At 39.2% G+C, this 16,362-nt stretch overlaps 1 protein-coding gene across 3 annotated transcripts; it reads left to right on the forward strand.

Annotated features, from left to right (window-relative positions):
• Positions 1 to 765: 765 nt before the first annotated feature.
• Positions 766 to 16,067, forward strand: LOC132127461 (equilibrative nucleoside transporter 2-like). 3 transcript variants are annotated; one of them, XR_009427526.1, is made up of 15 exons: positions 766 to 880; positions 955 to 1,152; positions 4,823 to 4,870; positions 7,463 to 7,544; positions 8,298 to 8,443; positions 8,599 to 8,738; positions 9,252 to 9,386; positions 10,795 to 10,892; positions 10,995 to 11,070; positions 12,040 to 12,215; positions 12,307 to 12,409; positions 13,629 to 13,714; positions 14,355 to 14,554; positions 15,455 to 15,742; positions 15,829 to 16,067. XR_009427526.1 is itself a non-coding variant. In XM_059539365.1 (15 exons), the coding sequence occupies exons 4-15, from the start codon at positions 4,839 to 4,841 to the stop codon at positions 15,564 to 15,566; spliced, it is 1,386 nt and encodes a 461-aa protein (XP_059395348.1). In that variant the 5' UTR covers positions 766 to 880; positions 955 to 1,152; positions 4,432 to 4,608; positions 4,823 to 4,838; the 3' UTR covers positions 15,567 to 16,067. The 3 variants fall into 3 exon arrangements, 2 of the variants coding, with proteins under 2 accessions (XP_059395348.1, XP_059395340.1); XM_059539365.1 differs by adding an exon at positions 4,432 to 4,608 and having other exon boundaries at positions 15,455 to 16,067; XM_059539357.1 differs by having other exon boundaries at positions 15,455 to 16,067.
• Positions 16,068 to 16,362: the final 295 nt, after the last annotated feature.

Consider the following 16,362-nt stretch of genomic DNA (forward strand, 5'->3'; position numbering starts at 1 on the left):
GCTTTGCAGAGACATGCTGCATGACAGTGTCCTTTTGCTGATACACAATAATACTAATAATAATCATCCAGTCATGTGTTTTACAACATCACCCTTCCTCTCTGCTTCTGGTCTCCAATGACACCCATCCCCCATTTCTTTCTCTCTTGTGCTTTTGAAGTGTGTGTGAGAGAGACATGAGGTGTTATATTGTGTGTGTGTGTGTGTGTGTGTGGGTGCAACCAAATCATAATTGCTCTTCAAAGCAAAATAGTAACACACTGTGGAGAGAAACCAAAAGAACATTTCATTTTTTTTTTTTTTTTTTGAAATGATAAGAAAGTACACAATATGACGCTATATATTATTAAAATGGAGTGGTGTGGATTATTGTGCTGTTTTTATCAGCTGTTTGGACTCTCATTCTGATGGCACCCATTCACTACAGAGCATCCACTGATGAGACACTGATGCAATGCTACATTTCTCCAAATCTAATGAAGAAATAAAATCATCCTAATCTTGGATGACCAGAGGGTGAGGTACTTTTTTAGCACATTTTAATATTTGGTTAACTATTCCTTTAAAATAACCTTTAAAAAAACGATATTGGGTTCTTTATTATCATTGATGGTTCCATGAAGAATGTTTAACAACATTGGAAACTTTACATTGCACAAAAGGTTATTTGAAGAACCTGCAAACCTGTTTTTGGAACATTTGTGTTTAAGCTAAGAACATTTAAATCTAAAGAACCTTCCTTCTGCTGTAAAGAGGTCCAGTGCAAAGGTTCTTTATGGAACCAAAGCAAATAAAGAAGGTTTATTCTGTAGAGTGTTCAGGATATGGACACAGGAGTTATTCTGCACACTCAAGAGGAACCACACTTGCAGTTGGTGAAGTCAGTGAAACAGATTCGTTTTTTGTTGATGTACAAAAAAGTAGACCCACAGAAACAGGTTCTCTTTCCTCCAGCAGAGGGACTCTCACAGCCGCAGCTTTGCCAACTTCCGAGGAAACCCACGAGAAAAAAGACCATGCGATGTGTTCATCCTCCTGAGAGACGCGCTTCTGAGGAATTCAATCCGTGTTTGGAAGCGTGTGGTGGATATTACGCGTTTTGAATCGGGGAGATGAAGTGAGAGGATAACCAAAAAATCATCGTGAAAACAGGTGAGTAGATAAACCGAACCATGGCTGACTTCCTCCGTGTGATCTTTCTTTCTCGGTTCAGATGTGAAAACTTTGTGAACTCGTTTAATAATGACGACAAAATAAATAAGTCATTATGTTTCTCTGGCGCGCGCTCTCTTTCTCTGCGTCTCTCAGTGAATTGAATTGAATTGAATTAGCTGCTGTTTATTCTAGTCATTTATGGAATTGCCACCGGCTGAAAGGAAACAGAGCAGCTTTTGTCTATTTTAGTCAAAACAGTCTTGTTTGAAAACCTCTTTCACACTCCATATGAGAAAGAAAACCAATTCAAATGACGCGAACGTGTTGCGATAAAATAAATAAAATTCCACCTTAAATTGTGTGTGTGTATATATATATATATATATATATATATGTATATATATATATATATATATACATATATATATATATGTGTATATATATATATATATATATATATATATATATATATATATATATATATATATATGTAAACTCTTTAAAACGTTTTTTGACAAGAGGAAATTACATGTAATTTATGCACTTTATACATGATATGAACAGTAATGGAGAATGGAGAAGTAGCTCTGTGTTTAGAAACAGTGTTTCTCGTTTCTGAAGAAGGAGTGGACAGGCTAAAGATAAAGAGATGTGTTTGTGTTAAATCTGTTCTCTGAGGTTGGTTTATTCTCAGAATATAAATGACTCCACGACCCATAAGAGGCTCCACGATAAACCAAAGGACAAGTCTTTCAGATTTATTGATTGTGATGCATAGAATGTTTACAATATACTCAAGAAGGTTTTGATGGCTAATATAAAATCAAACAGCATCATGAATATCAGGATTATTTGCATGCGCTTTTCTTAATGAGCACATAATCAGATTAGTTTTGCGATCTTTCCTTGTTTTAAGTATGAAAAAGTACTAAAACGCACTGAAACCAACTATCAACAACTAAAAGCAACTATGTGCACCTTTACTGCAGAGTTAAAAATAGGACGCCTTTTAACTAGATTTGTATTATTTCTTGCACAAAATGGTTTCAGAGAAAGTGCATGATTTTTGAGATCTAGCTCAATGTCGATGGATGGATATCTCGATATACTTAAGATTTTTCTATAGTATTTCCTATATCTCCCATCCAGTCGTATAAAATCAACTACTGTAGCTCTTATAGAAGCAGTCACTAAAGAGTTAATCCATTCCCAACATATCTGCCTCCCTCATGTTTCTCTGTAAGTGTGTAAACTATTTGTGTATCATTACTTTGTCTCTTGTGAAGATAATCTGTAAACTGCTGCTGTCGGGATCAAACGCCTTGATATTCACAGTGGCTCTTTCTTTGTTTCCATGCATTACTGAGAGAAATGGGAAGAAACACCCTCCAGGGTGTTTTCTGCCTTATGAACTCAAGCCCCCAATGTGTAAAAATACATTTAAGTGTACTTTTAAAAAGAGTACGTATTGCAAATCATATATTTTAAAAGAATATATTTAAGTGTGAACTAATTGTAATGTTTTTGGACACTTAATTGCATGTTAACTGCAGTGAAATGAAAATGTGTTGCAGTTGCAATTTATATGAAATGCAATTTGCTGAAATTCAGAGTTTTTGACCCACTTTGTCTTTCATCAAACCCTGTTATGTCTTCTCCATCCAGTTGCTGATGATGTAGAGACAACAAAAGACTCAGTAAGTTTCTGATGTTGTTTAAATGAAGTATCTAGTGGTCAGTGTTTTTCCATGTTGTAGAGCTGTGTTTTCTCATGATTCAGACGTGCTCGGCGTGTTGTTAAGGACATTCATGAAGGAGAGTTGCTCTTAGAGACGGTGTTTGTTTACACTGTTGAATGGCTGTGATAGTGATACGTCATCAAACCCATTTGTGTGGTGTGTCGTTATGAGTCACGTTGTGCTTTGCATTGTTCCCTTAACTACACTTTAGACCACAGCCCTCAGCTAAACCCTGGCCTGTAATAGTATTGACTCAATCACTTGTGGAACAGGTTTGTCATTGCCGGTTTGTAATGTATAAAATGCAAAGCCTTCAAACAGCTGGTGTAAAGTACAGTAGGCTACCAGTAATTAGGAGTGTGAATCTTCAGGCACTTCACCATCCGATTCCAAAACGAGTCTTGATCTACATCTTTTTCCTAATTCTTCTGTTGTGCAAATACATCTTTACAACTGTACATTTGAACCAAAATTAGTTTCTGTACTTTTTGTTTAGGCCTATAGTTGGAAAGTTTTTTTCGTTTTTTTTTTGCCTAGTTAGTTTTGCCTACGTTACTATTGCCCAATGATGCTACGATGAGCATTTACTGCTTTTAAAAAATGTGGGTCAGGAAGCGTGTCGGGTACAATATTTTATTGTTATTTTTTTGCGGCCCGAGTTGCGGGCGGGTTAGTTAAAAACGTCGGTCGGGTGCGGGTTATTAATACACTGACCCGCGCATCACTGGTGCAAGTGGATAGATTCGCGCTCGCGCATTATTTTAATGTGCTTTCGCGTTACAATAATGCAATCTCGTTGCTGCTTCTGAACCGCGTACACATAACTTACTGTATACGCACTGCAGATGGAGTTCGTGTGACCCTTGGGCAATAAATATATTGGGAAAAACATATTACACCTGAGGCACTGCTACAGTGAGCTCTATGACCAATGCATGGCAAAAAAAAAAGAAAAAATAATTTTTATTTATTTATTTTTTCTCCATATGTCTATACATTTTGTTTGACATCTTTACTCAGTGATTATTTTGACTTATGTCTGTTCTAGAGACATTTGATAAAGCTCTCATTGGTTTTCTTTTGGAAATATGTTTAAAATTGATACTGAATGCATTTATGACTGTAAAGCATGTCTGTGTGTGTCAAAATCGTGATTATAATCGAAATCGCAAAATTGATCAAAAAATCGTGATAGGTTTTTTTTCTCCATATCGCACAGCCCTAATGTCTATATATAGAAAGAGAGAGAGCATACAAGTGCACATTCAGTAAAATTATTCACACGTTTCACAAATTTCTTTCATTTCTTCTTTTATACTATACAATTCATCATGTCACCTGCAATTGTGAACTATTTTCTGTCAATATGTAGTAGTCCATTGCCATCTACCTGTGCATTAGCTCCAGTTTAGCCCCATCCTCGGACAGCACATGTAATTCAGTTGAGTTGTGTGTGTGTGTGTGTGTGTGTGTGAATCTGAGAACCAGCTGTGACGTGAAAGCTCCTCCTACTCTCTCACTTCCCCTTCTCTCACAGAAACGCCATGTTTAGCCACATGCACACTCATGTTTAGTGTAGATAACACTTTAGTGTGGACGCACTGCAGCTGCAGCAGTCATGGACAGACGTTGTTCTTCTGGACACTCAGTTCTGTGAAGGGACTGCAGTATGTCACCTAGATCTTTACTGTATTTGGAGTAAATGAAGGCAAAGGTGTGTGTTTTTCTTGTTCTTTTCTGCATTTTACCTTTGAAGCAGCCGGAAGCCTGGATAGCCTGGAAGTTTGGATAGTTTCACAGATGTTTTAGTCAGTTTAATCGCTCTGAGCTCTTGTGTGTTGAGTGAATCCGCGGCTGTAGCTGAGGGATGTGACGTAAAGCTTGAATCGTGTTTTAATGATTTTTAATGTTTAATGTTTTTTCGACAGCTGCCAGCCATACAAAATGAGCCCGAGAGAAGACGCCCCTGCAGACCGGTACGTTTTTCACTGTAGATTTAATTTTTTTTGCCTTCAAAAAAAACCCACTATTCAGCCAAACTAAAGGACTGATGTTATCTTCGTGAACCACAGTATGTGATGTGAAGGCCAGGGACTGAGTTTAATTGCTGTAAAAGCACTCAAGTGAGTCAACAGAACAGACTGTAATCAAGCTAATAGCTTTCTGCATCCACCTGGAGTCATATTCTGCATGTTTGTAGCAAAGTTCACTTACAGCATTATACTAGCCATAATTCTTGGTTTATTTCTCTTGATATTAAACTCATTGTTATTAATTGAGAGGGTATACATAAAGATTTTGAACAGACTGTGAATCTTCCAGCTGACTGTGGTCTCTCCTCTCCTCTCCTCTCCTCTCCTCTCCTCTCCCTCTCCTCGTCTCTCCTCTCCTACTCTCTCCTCTCCTCTCCTACTCTCTCCTCTCCTCTCCCTCTCCTCGTCTCTCCTCGTCTCTCCTCTCCCTCTCCTCTCCTCGTCTCTCCTCTCCTCGTCTCTCCTCGCCTCTCCCTCTCCTCTCCTCTCCTCTCCTCTCCTCGTCTCTCCTTTCTCCTCTCCTCTTCTCTCCTCTCTCCTCTCCTCGTCTCTCCTCTTCTCTCCTCTCCTCTCCTCGTCTCTCCTCGTCTCTCCTCGTCTCTCCTCTCCTCTCCTCTCCTCTCCTCTCCTCTCCTCGTCTCTCCTCTCCTCTACTCTACTCTCCTCCTCTCTCCTCTTCTCGTCTCTCCTCTCCTCCTCTCTCCTCTTCTCTTCTCTCCCTCTTCTCTCCTCTCCTCATCTCTCCTCACCTCCTCTCTCCTCTTCTCTCCTCTCCGCTCCTCTCCTCTCCTCGTCTCTCCTCTCCTCCTCTCTCCTCTTCTCTTCTCTCCCTCTTCTCTCCTCTCCTCATCTCTCCTCTCCTCGTCTCTCCTCTCCTCGTCTCTCCTCTCCTCCTCTCTCCTCTTCTCTTCTCTCCCTCTTCTCTCCCTCTTCTCTCCTCTCCTCGTCTCTCCTCTCCTCTCCTCGTCACTCCTCTTCTCTTCTCTCCCTCTTCTCTCCTCACCTCCTCTCTCCTCTCCTCTCCACTCCTCTCCTCGTCTCTCCTCGTCTCTCCTCTCCTCCTCTCTCCTCGTCTCTCCTCTCCTCTCCTCGTCTCTCCTCTCCTCCTCTCTCCTCGTCTCTCCTCTCCTCCTCTCTCCTCGTCTCTCCTCTCCTCGTCTCTCCTCTCCTCCTCTCTCCTCTTCTCTTCTCTCCCTCGTCTCTCCTCTCCGCTCCTCTCCTCGTCTCTCCTCTCCTCCTCTCTCCTCGTCTCTTCTCTCCCTCGTCTCTCCTCTCCTCCTCTCTCCTCTTCTCTTCTCTCCCTCTTCTCCTCTCCTCGTCTCTCCTCCTCTCTCCTCTCCTCCTCTCTCCTCTTCTCTTCTCTCCCTCCTCTCCTCTCCTCGTCTCTCCTCTCCTCCTCTCTCCTCTTCTCTTCTCTCCCTCGTCTCTCCTCTCCGCTCCTCTCCTCTCCTCGTCTCTCCTCCTCTCTCCTCTTCTCTTCTCTCCCTCTCCTCGTCTCTCCTCATCTCTCCCTCTCCTCGTCTCTCCTCTCCTCCTCTCTCCTCTTCTCTTCTCTCCCTATCCTCTTCTCTCCCTATCCTCTCCTCGTCTCTACTCTCCTCCTCTCTCCTCTTCTCTCCCTCTCCTCTCCTCGTCTCTCCTCTCCTCCTCTCTCCTCTTCTCTTCACTCCCTCGTCTCTCCTCTCCTCCTCTCTCCGCGTCTCTTCTCTCCCTCTTCTCCTCTCCTCGTCTCTCCTCCTCTCTCCTCTCCTCCTCTCTCCTCTTCTCTTCTCTCCCTCTTCTCTCCTCTCCTCGTCTCTCCTCTCCTCTCCTCCTCTCTTCGTCTCTCCTCACCTCCTCTTCTCTCCTCTCCTCGTCTCTCCTCTCCTCGTCTCTCCTCGTCTCTCCTCTCCTCCTCTCTCCTCTTCTCTTCTCTCCCTTGTCTCTCCTCTCCTCGTCTCTCCTCATCTCTCCTCTCCTCCTCTCTCCTCGTCTCTCCTCTTCGTCTCTCCTCTCCTTGTCTCTCCTCTCCTTTCCTCTCCTCTTCTTCTTCCTCTTCCTCTTCCCCTCCTCTCCTCGCCTCTCCTCTTCCTCTCCTTGTCTCTCCTCTTCGTCTTCCTCTCCTCTTCATCTTCCTCTCCTCTCCCTCTTCCTCTCCTCTCCTCTTCCTCTCTTCATCTCTCTTCCTCTCCTCTTCCTCTCTTCGTCTCTCTTATTCCTCTCATCTCTTCTTCCTCTCTTCATCTCTCCTCGTCTCTCTTCTTCCTCATATCTCCTCTTCTTCTTCCTCTCATCATCTCTCCTCTTCCTCTCCTCTCTTCGTCTCTCCTCTTCCTCTCCTCATCTCTCCTCTTCCTCTCATCGTCTCTCCTCTTCCTCTCATCGTCTCTCCTCTTCCTCTCCTCGTCTCTCCTCTTCCTCTCCTCTTCCTCTTCCTCTGCTCTCATCTTCCTCTCCTCGTCTCTCCTCTTCCGCTTCCTCTCCTCTTCCTCTCCTCGTCTCTCCTCTTCCTCTCCTCTTCTGCTTCCTCTTCCTTTCCTCTTCTCTTCTCTCTAGTGGTTTCCTGGTGGGGATCATATTCTTCATCCTTGGCCTGGGAACGCTGTTGCCATGGAACTTCTTCATGACGGCATCTATGGTAACAGAGTTTGGAAAACATTACAAATATGCAAATTAAGCACAGTGCTGGTCAGACGGGTAAAACATAGGATGCTCTCAGAAAATCCTTCAGACAGATTTTCTGGAGCTACACAGTTTTTTCCATTTTAAAGGCACTTAATTAGGCTGAGAGAAATTCCTCATGGACATTGATCTTGCTTCGATCTGAATTCTCCAATTAGTTCACTAATTGGTTTGCCAGCCAGGATTGAACTGATTAGAGTTTTATCTTATTTTCCTGCACTCACTGTAAGTGTAATATTAGTAATTTAATGGTTTAAATTTTCCAGTATGTGTTTTTTCACACTACGTTTTTGTGGATTTGTATCACTCTGAAAAGCAAAATGTGCAACAGTCATTCATGTGCTAAATTAAATGCATCACTAAATGCTAGTTTTCCTTAGTGTGTGTTTTAAGTCATTTTGTGAATAAAATATAGTATTTAATGTTATTATATATAAAATGTATATGTACTATATGTAATATGGTTACATAAATTGGAAATGGTTAATTGTTATTAAGTTGCTGCATGTTATTTACTGTCTTTAAAGCAATGATGTGATGTGTATATACCCGACTTTATACAGTAGGTCATCTGCATCAACTGTCAATAAAAATCAGTGCTGCTCGATCGCTAATGTTGAGTTCTCCAGGCCATAGTGTTGTGTTGGTTTATACTGGAGTGTAAAAATGGATTGTTTATTGTTTCTGAAGTCGTATTTGTGTGTTACAGTATTTCAACAACAGACTCAACGTGTCTGAACGGAGTAATGAAACAGAAACCACCAGGAAGGAGTATTATTTTAATAACTGGATGACTCTGCTGTCCCAGCTGCCTTTGCTGCTCTTCACTCTGCTCAACTCTTTTCTCTATCAGTGGTGAGAACTGAGCACACAAAGCACATGCACTTCACGTGTGGCTCAATGTAGTTATGGAATGCATTCTTAATGTTCACGGCATCATTCAAAAGGATGCAATATGCAACAACATTTGTACTGCGTTTTTCTTATGTACCTGATCACTTGTGTTTCAGGATCTCGGAGAAGATTAGGATAGCGGGCAGTCTGGTCTTCATCCTCATCCTCTTCATCCTCACTGCTGTGCTGGTGAAGATCCCGATGGAGGAGGACCGCTTTTTCTCCGTCACCATGGCAACCATCTGGTTCATCAATTGTTAGTGACTAGTCATTATGACATTATATATAATATATATCTCTCATCATTATGTCAACATGGCATCTTGGTAATCTGGGAGATATTCTCTTTTATTACATTCTCTTAAAGTGACAGCACTTTTTAAAAAATGCTAATCAAACAACAAAAGACAAGGAAATTACTCGTTGCTCTTGATTGAATAGCTTTTGTAATGCTAATAAGGATTAATCTTTAATTTATACAGAATATATGTGATGTGATATATGTGATTTTACATTTGATTACGTTATTCATTTTCTGTACTTAAAAACTACACTAAACAAACAAAAAAATTTGAAAAGCACTGCTGATTTTATTCAAATCTTTGCTATATTGTATTTATTTGTGCTGTTGCTTGTATTTGGATCAATTGTCCTTATCTTATTTATTTTTATTTGACAGTACAGTCCTTTTCCCCTAAACATCGTCCGTAGTGCACCCCTCAGCCCCGGTGTGTGTCCCGTCTCATGTTTGTGTGTGTGTGTCTCTCAGCGTTCGGCGCTGTGTTACAGGGAAGTCTGTTTGGTTTGGTGGGTTTGTTGCCGCAGAGGTACAGCGCCGTCTTTATGAGCGGACAGGGACTCGCTGGGACATTCGCTGCTCTTGCAATGATCTTCGCCATCGCAAGTGAGACTCTGTGTTATTTTACTATCATTGAGATACTAATTTAGTTTTTATTAATATCTTGAACAAGGTTTTCTTTTTTTATATATATATTTACATTTTTGTTAAAGGGCTGGTTGATTGAAATTTCCTTTTTTTTTTTTACTTTGAAGTTAGTGTGTAATGTGGCCATCCATTTATACACTTATTTTCACATAGCTATGAGAAGCAGATGGTTTAGCCAATCACAACACACTGGGCTAGCTAACCAATCAGAGCCCAGCGCCTATTTCTGAGGGAGGGGCTTCATAAAAGCAGGAAATGATCAGCGTGTTTCTCAGAGAAGGGACAGAGTGGTGTGGAATAAAGAGAAATTATGTATTATTTTTATACGAAGCATGAACACATGATAGGCTGCACCCCATAAACACAATCAAGCCTAGAAAAAAACCACTGAACCACGCCTTTAATGTTTTTAGTGTTTTTTTTTTTAATTTTGAATTTTTTTATGGAAGCCCTTTTCTGCCACTAATTAAAAAAACAAAACAAGGTACTTGCTTCTTTTTCTCACAATTCTGACTTTTTTTCTCAGAATTGTGATATAAACTTGCAATGCTGACTTTTTTTTTTAATATAAAGTCAAAATTGTAAGTTATTAAGTCAGAATTTCAAGATATCTACTCTCATTACCTTAAAATTCTGAAATTTATATCTGAAAAAATATCCCACAATTCTGGCTTTATAACTCTGAGATAAATAATTCTGAGATAAAAAGTCACAATTACATTGTTTTATTTTTTAAACGGGCTTCCATTCGTTTTTGATGTGTTGTCATTTTAAGAAAATATTTCTATATAGTTACTATTATACAAATTAGATGAAAGTGGGACAAATTGTAATTGTGACATTTCTTGCTAATTTAACTACACAGTAGGGCTGTACAATTAATCACATTTCTAATTGCGATAACAATCATCGATGCCTCAATTAATTATTTTTAATTAATCATTAAAAACGGCAATTAATCGTTCAAAGTCCACTTATGTTATTCAGCGTGCTTAAGATGCGTTTTTTTTTCTTCATATTATCTTGAGGGTTTTTCACATTGTTTTAATTTAGTTTGAGTATAACATTATAATACCATTCATATTTTTCCTTTTTTATAATTTAAAGAAACCAATCTGATGCATAGTTGACATTTGAGGCTTAATACCATAGAAAAGTACGACATGCATTTGCATCAAAAAATGGTAGAAACATCATTCAATGTAAATTTTGATCATCGTAATTAATAATCGCAATTACAATTTCAAGGGAATAATCGACAATTATGATTTTTGTGATCTACTGTTGCCAAATAAACATTTCGGATGTGAGCAACCTCTCGTGTGTTTCTGTAAAGATTTGTTCACTGTGTGTGTGTGTGTGACAGGTGAAGCTGATAGTGAGTCTGCAGCTCTGGGTTATTTCATCACTCCGTGTGTCGGGACCCTCGTCACGCTCTTCAGTTACATGCTGCTGCCAAAACTGGTGTGTGTGTGTGTGTGTTTAGATGTAATCCTGTGCAGTTTCTTATTCAGCTGAATCTGAGACTGATCTCTGGAGTGTGTGTGTGTGTGTGTGTGTGTGCAGGAGTTTGCTATATTTTACCTGGACAGCAAACGCAAGAGTTACGAGCTTGAGACGTCCAGCCATCTGCTGCCTACAGGTGAAACTCAGATATTATATGTCTGTAAACTCAGATATTGGTTGCATTTCACCAGTGATTATAGATTAAAAGCACTATAGCTTTAGAAATGTCATTTCCCTAATACTAGCCTGTTTCTAAAAGAGTGCTCGTTAAAGGAAAATACGTAAGAATGAACTGGATGTAATGTTCTGGGATGCCTAATATCATGTTAAGGTGAAACTGTATTATAAATTCAATGTATATTAAATACTATTAGCTGAACTGCTTTTGACCCACTTAAGTGGAACTTAAGTGCATCTTTATGTGTAATTTTTAAAACAAATATGGTTAAAGTAATACTGACAAGCATTAATGAAAAACTAAAATACGCTTCAATGTCGTTTCTATTTAAGCTTGTGCATTTAAATATATTTATAATAATGAAGTTGCAATTTAGTGCACTTTAAATGTAATATTGAATAACACTTTAGTTAAAATGATAATTAAGTACTTTGCATGTGCTTTAGTATATTAGTCAACACATGATACAAAAAAAGTGTAATACTTCAAAACATGACAAGATTATTAATGCAATGATATATAGACCTGGATTTACAGAGAGGGTTTAGACTAAGCCAGGATTAGACCATAGTTCAAGTAGGACATTTAAGTCATTTTTATAAACATGCCTTAGAAAAAAGCATTACTGTTATGCATCTAAAGACAAAACAAATGCACTGAGATGTTTTAAGATCAGTCAGTGCAAGTTTCTTTCACTTGAAATTTACATTTTAGTCTAGGCTTAAGCCTTGTCTGTCATGTACTTTAACCTAAAACTTACTAAAAGGTCACTTTTTAAAAGTGTGTTCAGAAACAGTCATGAAAGTGTCTCTTTTAGTGGCCTTTTATTGAATTAATATTGTATTATTTGCGTATATATCCTTTAATCACATTCAGTGCAGTCCAGCTGTCTTGTTCCTCACGAGTCGAGGGTTTGTTACGTGACAGATGCTGCTGAAGACCGTGTGAAGAGCAGCGGTCCGTCTAATGGCTCGGTGGTGAACGGCGATCCTAATAGAGGTGAAAGCGATGAAGAGGAGGGTGTGAAGCAGGCCTTCATCTCGCTGCCGTCAGGAAACACGTCGTCTCCTCAGAAGAGCTCCATCCTGCAGGTCTTTAAACAGGTGCAGCTATGGGTTTCCTTCAGAAACTCTCAGAGTCTGTGGTTTGTTCTGGATGTTACTAACATCATCATCATCATCTCTCTGTCTCTAGATCTGGGTTATGGCGTTTTGTGTGACGTTTGTGTTCACAGTTACTCTGTCAGTTTTCCCTGCGGTTACGGTGGATGTGAAAACTGTGTATGGAGGGAAATGGGGTACGAAACACACACACATTCCTTTATTTACAATGTAATTGTAATTATATATATATATTATTACATTATAATTACTGCCAATGCATTAAAAACCTAAACAAATAAATCAAAATAAATATTTTAATGCAAGTCTACTGTCGCTGATAGATGATTGTTGTTTTATGAATTAGGGCTTATTTATTTATTTATTTATTTTTCCTGAGAATGAGAGTTTGAAGCTAGATGGGTTGAATTAATGCTTTCCTTAAATATTCAACTGAGGCATTATCTAATTAACCCCCTAAGCGCCTGGCACAGCATTATAGTAATAATTTACCACTTTCTCCTGTTTTACCATTGATTTCCTGATTTTCCTGATCATTTGTTATGAGTATAAAAGCTAATAAGTTTAAACAATTCAATATCTATTATTTCCTGAATATTACTGATGAACTGATCAAAAAGTAGGCTACTGTTCACATGTGTTTCAGATGTACCTTCTCGTGTTTTATTGTTGGTTTCATATTTTTCTGATCATTTGGAATGAGGATTAAAAGACGAGATAAAAACATGCATTTCTGCCCCCTGATGGCATCATAATATGCATAATATGCAAATTAGATGAGTATATTGACACCCCACATAAACTCTTGGTCATGCTCAACATTTTTCTAATTGACAGTAGATCTCTATCTTTAAGCCCTTTCAAGCCACAAGCTTTTGAAATCTTGATGTCAAAATCTGTCGTTCTTTCCAAAAAACCCTGGAGCCTAAAGGGTTAAATGTTAAATTGGCATGCATTTTCAGAAAAACATATTCTGAACATTAGATATTAGCAAAAAATAAATCAAATAAATCAAATGCTGTTAGAAAAAACGATATATTTCCACCATTATTTTAGTTACAAAATGTTGTATAAATCATGTGAACAACCCCCTCAGTAAAACCTTCCTATTACTCTGAGAGAAAGACAAAATCTCCAAACTAACTAGTGCATGAAAAAGCAATGCTAGATGACTAACAGAGTCAGCGCACATTCATCACTTTCAGAAGAAGTGATGGTGTCAGCTGGATCTGGTACAAACAGAAACTAGAGATGGATGGATCGATTCAGTCAGAGTTGTGCTTCATTTGCCTGATCCGGTGGATCTCTAAAGAGTCACACACTTCAGACGCTTGCCGTGTTCGACTGGGATAGGTCTGAAGATGCACATCATGTTGGTCTCCCTCTTTCTTTCAGAACGATACTTCATTCCTGTTGTGTGTTTTCTCTTCTTTAATTTGATGGACTTTATTGGCAGATCGGTCACGTTAGTTTCTAAGTGGGTGAGTGAATTATTGATGCATTTATGTTTCACCACCAACAGAACTGCAGAAAAAATGAATTCAAACAAATATTTGTTGCTTTCTTAGAAATCTTTCTATACCTGAGTGACAGTTCAAAGCACTTACACTAGAACTGGTGTAAATGATCAAGACAGACTGAAAAAATATTTTGGTTAATGTAAAAAGTCTAGCTTTTAATGAAAATAAAAAATGAAAATAAATTCATATATATATATATTTATTAGACACACTACCATGCAGGGGTTCGGGGTCACACACACACACACACACACACACACACACACACACACACACACACACACACATATATATAAATAATCCAATTACAATAAAAACAAAAAAAATTTTTTTTGAACTTTCTATCATTTAATCAAGGAATCCTCAAAAATATTTGAAAAATTTTTTTGTCTGTGAATATATTTAAATCACTTGAATATGACATTTCTTTGATTGAAAGAAAAGAAAAAGAGGATAAACAGGCCTTCATGACATTTTTTGTCACAGCTTATGAGAAAGTGTTTCCTTTTTCTGTGTTTATATTGTGTTGATCTTTCAGCTTGGTGGTCTTTCACACAGAACAGGATGTTTCTGATTTCTGTGTGTTGTGTGTCTCCCGCAGCCGTCTAAAGACAGTCGTTTGTTCCCGCTGCTGGTGGTCTGTCGAGTGGTCTTCGTCCCGCTGCTCATGATGTGTAACGTACAGGAGAGACACATCATGTCTGTGGTCTTCTCAAACGACGTCATGTTCGCTGCCATCATGGTGTTTTTCTCTGTGTCCAGCGGATACTTTGTGTGTCTGTCAATGACCTACGCGCCACAGTGAGTACACACACACACACACACACACACACACACACACACACACACACACACACACACACACACACACACACACACCGAGTGTAATATGTTTAAAATGTAATTAATTCCTGTGATCAAAGCTGAATTGTCAGCATCATTACTCCAGTCTTCAGTGTCACATGATCACCAGGTTTGTAGAAATGTGTCTTTGCATCAGTGGAAGCTCTGCAGTGAATGGGTGCCGTCAGAATGAGAGTCCAAACAGCTGATAGAAACAACACAATAATCCACAAGTAATCACACCACTCCAGTCCATCAGTTAACATCTGGAGAAGACAAAAGCTGTGTGTTTGTAAAAAACAAATCCATCATTTAGACATTTTTAATTTCGAACGGTTGCCTCAGGCTAAAATATGAGTCCATAACAACACTTCCTCCTGTAGAAAGTCCATCTCCTGTTGTCTCTCACATCAATTTCCAGCCACATATTAGTTTAGAGCTGCTTTGGACTGTAAACAGTGCTTGACCTGTGCAGATTTCTCCCCTGATTCAGAACAGACCACTTTTTTTTACAGGGGGAAGTGTTGTTATGGATTCATATTTCAGCCTGAGGCAACCATTCGAAGTTAAAAATGCCTTGATGGATTTGTTTTTTTTTTACAAACACACAGCGTTTGTTTTCTTCAGCTGTTAACTGATGGACTGGATTGCTTGTGGATTATTGTGATGTTTTTATCAGCTGTTTGGACTCTCATTCTGACGGCACCCATTCACTGCAGAGCCAACTCCAAATCTGACGTACAAACAAACTCATCCTGATCTCAGATGACCTGAGGATGATCATATTTTCATGCTCCTTTAAGACATGGCACACATCATGAACTCTCACATGCTGATGTGCTCTTCCTCTCTGTCTAGACTCGTGGAGCCTAAAGATGGCGAGACGGCCGGCGCGTTGATGGCGTTTTTTCTGGCTCTGGGTCTGTCTCTGGGAGCTGCGTTGTCGTTCCCTCTGCGTTTTCTGGTCTGACCTCACCGTCTCACTCTCGGCTCTCAGGCCGATAATAAATCAATAACAGCAGATGCTGCCCTAATCACTTCTTGATAGGTGATGCATCAGGATATATTCCCAGCCCTAGTCTGATACTTGTGTCAGTCTGTCACAAATGTAACGGCATTGCACTTTATTTGACAGCTTAAAAGTAAGTAAGTTATGAAAGGGACATTATTATTTACATTTCTTGAAATAATGAAGTCTTTATTACTGATATATTTGCATTTTCTGTATACAGAGTGGGGTCCGATAGTCTGAGACCACGATCACCTCAGTTTTGGGATTTTGAGAAACATGTATTGCATAAAACACGGCATCTCTGATTCTGCACTATTTCTGGGTCAGTAATCGCATTAGAAAAAAAAAAAGTGCGACTCCTTTGTGCTCTTTGCCCAAGTCGTGCTGGGAAAACATGGATCATCAGCTTTGACGTTTCCTCAGCTTTTCAGATTATGCTGATAATGGGGAAAAAACGAATGTATTATAACGCCACATAGTGCATTTACACTAGTAATCACAGATGCATGGACTTTGTGCTCTAATGCATTTACCCAATTTGACATTATTATCAGTTAGTTGTGTTTCATAAAGGCTGGTTGGAAATGAAATGAATCATGTTACAAACATTCTGAACTTATTGAAATGCTCTGATTGTTTTTGAGAGGTAACAGATTTAGAAGAACATGTTCTTGACGGTGACATGAAGTGTCTGATTGTATTTGTACTTTTTTTTTTTTTTTTTTACATTCGTTGTATGAGGTGTAAAGGTTGC

This window comes from Carassius carassius, chromosome 3 (genome assembly GCF_963082965.1).
Source record: "Carassius carassius chromosome 3, fCarCar2.1, whole genome shotgun sequence".
Taxonomy (NCBI): Eukaryota; Metazoa; Chordata; class Actinopteri; order Cypriniformes; family Cyprinidae; genus Carassius; species Carassius carassius.

Excerpts from the sequence above, each read along its gene's own strand:
- LOC132127461 (XM_059539365.1), top strand. The coding sequence starts at position 4,839 with ATGAGCCCGAGAGAAGACGCCCCTGCAGACCG. Across the intron at positions 4,871-7,462 it reads GAAGACGCCCCTGCAGACCG|TGGTTTCCTGGTGGGGATCA; the intron begins GTACGTTTTTCA and ends TCTTCTCTCTAG. Across the intron at positions 12,410-13,628 it reads TGTGTATGGAGGGAAATGGG|AACGATACTTCATTCCTGTT; the intron begins GTACGAAACACA and ends TCTTTCTTTCAG.